The sequence below is a fragment of the Amphiprion ocellaris genome, chromosome 19 (genome assembly GCF_022539595.1).
Source record: "Amphiprion ocellaris isolate individual 3 ecotype Okinawa chromosome 19, ASM2253959v1, whole genome shotgun sequence".
NCBI classification, from domain to species: domain Eukaryota; kingdom Metazoa; phylum Chordata; class Actinopteri; family Pomacentridae; genus Amphiprion; species Amphiprion ocellaris.
In genome coordinates, this window is record NC_072784.1 from 21,645,840 (window position 1) to 21,650,512 (window position 4,673).

The 4,673-nt window shown below is 39.4% G+C and overlaps 1 protein-coding gene across 1 annotated transcript; it reads right to left on the reverse strand.

The window, feature by feature from the left end:
• Window positions 1-52: 52 nt before the first annotated feature.
• Window positions 53-1,465, reverse strand: LOC129347648 (uncharacterized). Its single transcript, XM_055005438.1, has one exon. The coding sequence runs from the start codon at window positions 1,283-1,285 to the stop codon at window positions 89-91; it is 1,197 nt and encodes a 398-aa protein (XP_054861413.1). The 5' UTR covers window positions 1,286-1,465; the 3' UTR covers window positions 53-88.
• Between the last annotated feature and the right edge of the window lie 3,208 nt (window positions 1,466-4,673).

Genomic DNA, 4,673 nt, shown 5'->3' on the forward strand with positions numbered 1-4,673 from the left:
AGATGAATAATATGTTGTCCTGGCATTACGAAGAGCTTTTTTATAAATTACTAGACTATTTTTCCAAGCTACATAAACTTCCTCTAAATTAGTGGAGTACCACTTCCTTTCCAGCTTTCGGGACGCCTGCTTTAAAGTCCGCAGCTGGGAAATTATACCAAGGAGCAGGTCCTCTCTGAGATAGAACTTTCTTTTTTACAGGTGCAACACTATCAAGTGTTGTACGCAGTGAGGCTGCAGCATTATTAACAATATAATCCACTTCTGTGGGGGTAAAATTATAATATTTCCCTTCCATTATATCAGTAAGTGGTGCTGGACTAAATAGAGAGGGTATTATTTCCTTAAATTTAGTCACCGAATTGTGAGACAGACATCTACTGTAATGATATTTATTCTTAACTCCTATACAATCTATTGTTGTAAATTGAAATGTTATCATAAAATGGTCAGAAAGAAGAGGGTTCCGGGGAAATACTGTTAACTGTTTGATTTCTATGCCATAAGTCAGAACGAGGTCAAGGGTATGATTAAAACTATGAGTTGGTTTATTTACATGTTGAGAAAACCCAATTGAGTCTAATATTGAATTAAAAGCAGTCGTAAGGCTGTCACTGTCCACGTCAACATGAATGTTGAAGTCACCCACAATAATGACTTTATCTGAGCTGAGCACTAAATCAGATAAAAAGTCTGAGAATTGAGATAAAAACTCAGAGTAAGGAGCAGGAGGACGATATACAACAACAAATAAAACTGGTTTCTGAGCTTTTAAATCTGGATGAGAGAGACTGAGAGTAAGATTTTCAAATGAACTGTAACTAGGTTTAGGTCTCTGGTTCATTTTTAAGCTAGAGAGGTAAATTGCTGCCACTCCTCCTCCTCGGCCTGTGATTCGAGGAACATGACAGTTAGTATGACTAGTAGGAGTTGATTTATTTAGACTAACATATTCTTCCTGCTGCAACCAGGTTTCAGTCAAACAGAACAAATCAATCTGGTTATCAGTTATCAAATCATTTACTAACAGAGATTTAGACGAGAGAGATCTAATATTTAACAGACCACATTGAATTGTCCTGTTTCTTCGCTCAGTTGAAATAGTGGTATTAATTTTAATTAGATTTTTATGGTTACTATGTCTTTTGTTTATTTTTGATTTGCTTAATTTATTGAATTTTGGTGGTCGGGGGACAGACACAGTCTCAATAAAGCTAACTGAATTACTGGAGGGTGACAGCTGAGAGGAAACTGCAGAGAGGTGTGGAAGACTACAACTCTGCATCCTGGTCTGAACTCTGGGTTGTCATGCTTTAGGAGTTCTAATAAAATCAGCCATATTTCTAGAAATGAGAGCTGCACCAGCCAAAGTGGGATGGATGCCGTCTCTCCTAATCAGACCAGGTTTTCCCCAGAAAGAGCTCCAATTGTCTATAAAGCCAACGTCGTTTAAGATTAAGAAGTCAAATATTCTATAAAATGTAAATACACTGAATTCATTTGGATATATTTAAGTGAGACTCTACAATATTCTTTAACACAAATCTATCTAAATCAAAATTTTAATCATTTTTACTCCAAACATTTACTGGACTGATTTAAACATTAAAATCACTCCTTTCTAATTCTCTGCTGTACGTTCAAACCTGAGGCCTTAAATAGAAACACACAAGTATCTGTTTGAAGGAACTTCTGCAGAGTCCTGGTTCCAGAACATGATGATAGAATTATAGACAAACTTTAACAAAAGCTGCCTGAGAGTTTACAGGTTTTTATGTTGGATTTCTTCAGTAATTTAATGAGAGTTACCAGCAAAAATCAAGTGTTCATTTGATTAACTTCATTTCCTAAAACATCCAGACTTGGAGCTCATATCTTTGGCAGCTGTAAAGTTTCTGCTCCTTCAAAGTTCACAACACAATGAATGAATTCCTAAAACACTCTCAATGCTGGAGAGCGTTTGTGATGCTGAAGCAGTGATTCATTTTTCTGTTTCTTCTCTGGAGATGCACAATGAGGGACGTCTGCAGCGACTGAGAAAGAGTCTCACCACATCCTGACATGAGGAAAAAGACTTTATTGAAGACTACAATGAGAAAAACTATCAGACAGCAGATGGCATGCATTCAAAGTGAGCTCTGAACATTTGATCTGGAACAGGAATTCAATAACGGCAGCATGAGCTTCATTTCAGTCTGTAGCTGCTGAATTCATGGATGAATCATCTGGCACTAGAGAGGAAGACCATCAAACATCCACGTCAGCTGATGGAGGTCCAAGAGTCTCACCAAACAAACAACCTACAGAGTGAAGACCTCGAATCTTGATTGGACGGCCTCCTATTCAGCCACATGTGTGAACAAATGCCTCTAAGCTGATTTGTTTTCTAAAATATATCTAGTTTGTGTCCTAATCAATGCTTGTGTGTTTGCTTCTTTACACCGCTGTTAACAGTTTAGGCTCTTAGATTGTTCCAGATAAGACAAGTAAAAGATACTTCAGAGCCGTTCTACCACGAGCCTGACAGGAAGAACTCCAAAAGCTACTGAATGTTCCTGTGGTCCCCTCAAGGCTACAGGAGGAGTCCTACGAGGACGAGCCGGTCCACCTGATGGTGGCCAGTCGCTGCGGTTCAAAGCCAACACCGACTACGTGGACTTCTACTGGACCACACGGAGGCCTTCAAACCGGACCAACAAGTTCAGCGATACCCCGACTCGTGGGTCTGAGGACGCCGCCGAGCCTCGGCCCAGCCGGCCTCCTGTCTGTGGGTGTTTGAGTGCTGAGAGGTTTGTGGATGCATGTGAACATGTCTGTGTTGAAACAGCAGCTTTGGACTCAGTAACGCCGGGAAAAACCAAGAGCTCCTTTATTTGTGACTTCCACTAAAAAAACTGATGAAAATAAGTTTGCCAGGGTTCTGACTGATAACAGATTATTAAATAATGAAAGTAATCGTTTAAATATTCCTTTAAACAATCCTTTTAGGTCTACATTTCCTTTACACTGACTTCTTGGTATATGTACAAGTATTTTGGGTGGAATATACCATTAAGCCCAATGTTCAAGGGTTCTTCTGGGAATATACCATTAAACCAACCTTTTGGGTAAATGTTCCAAGATGTTGGGTAGAATATACCATCAGATAAACCTTTTAGGTCTACACTGGAAGATTTTAGAGTAGAATATTACTCCAAACCATCCTTTAGCTCTACATTTAAGGTGGAATACTCCTTTACACCAAGATTTTTTGGTCTACATTGAAGGATTTTGGGTGGAATATTCCTTTGAATGAACTTTTTAAGTTTATGTTCAAGGATGTTGGATGGAATATACCACCTGTTTTTGTGTTGCTCCTCGGCGACCCTAGACAGCCGGGTCGTAATGTTTTTTGAGCAACACACCATACTATGACGTTTTTACAATGATGGTTCTACTATGGAACCAGTTTGACATGTTCAGGCGTTCTTTGTGTGAAAACTCAGAGATTTCAGGTATCAGAAGGTGGTTTTCAACTTTCTTTGTTAACTTTCTGCCTCAACTTTAAATTAAATTTCCTTCACTAACCCAACCCTCTGGACTTCCAGTAAGCTGTGTTCCTATTGGCTGTCCAGGTGGCTGCTAGGTGTTATCAGGAACACCTGAGCAGCTCACTATCTTCCTGCTTTATGTGGCTGCAGACAAACATTTCTTCTGGTTCTCTTCACCAGTGAACTGGGTTTGGCTCTGTTGCTGTAGTTTGTTCTTTAGGCGTTGGCTTGCAGCTTCCAGCAGTAAAATAGACTTTAATGTGTTTCTTGGTGTGTTTTAGGGCTTTGTACTGGATAGTTGTCTTGGTAAATGTGGTTCTTTAGCCACAGTTAGCACATGGTGCTAATGTGTGCAGTGATTAGTGGATTTGGTGCAGCTGAGTTGTGTCTTTATCTTGGCTGTAGTGAGTCTTTAGAGTTTTTTGGTCAGACACATTCTGTATTCTTGTTTGTTAACCAACGTTGGTTGTCCAGAAGGTAAGAGTTCCTGTCTTGATTCTCTGTTCTCAGAGGTTCTCTGGTAGGCTGCAGGAGACTTTAGCATTTGAGTTGTGTTAGTTTGGTTTTTGTACGGTTTCATTTGGACGACTATCTTGAGGCCCCTCCATGTGGTTTAGTGAGGTTTTCTGTAACAGTTCTACATAGCAACCTGCAGCAGAAGAGACTTTGAGAGTTTTTAGGAAGTTCTGGAGACCAGACTTTAGAGCAGCAGAAACATTTGTCAGCAGTTAGAGCAGGAGAAGGTGAGGTTCAGAGTAGAAATGAGACGGAAACCTTCTTGACCCGTGTGGTGAGGTCCTGTACCAAGAGTTTGAGCAGGTTGTGAAGAGTCTATAGTTCTTTGGTCTGAAAGCACAAGAAGAGTTGACTCATTAAAGGAGAAAACAGGAGATATTGTTGGTTCTTCTGTTGCTTTGCAGTTTCCAGTTTCCTTAGACTGAATATCAAGTTTATATTTTAAATGATTTACCATGTGAGCCCAAGAAGACTTCAATAAACTCCCTCCATCCCCTGGACACAAGATATTTTATTACCATGTTAAATCTTTTTTTTTTTTTTTAATATGTTTTTGTGAATTTTAATCATAGTTTTAGCATAGTTTTTTCCTTCCTTGCTTAGTTTTGTCATCTGTGTGAAAGGTGC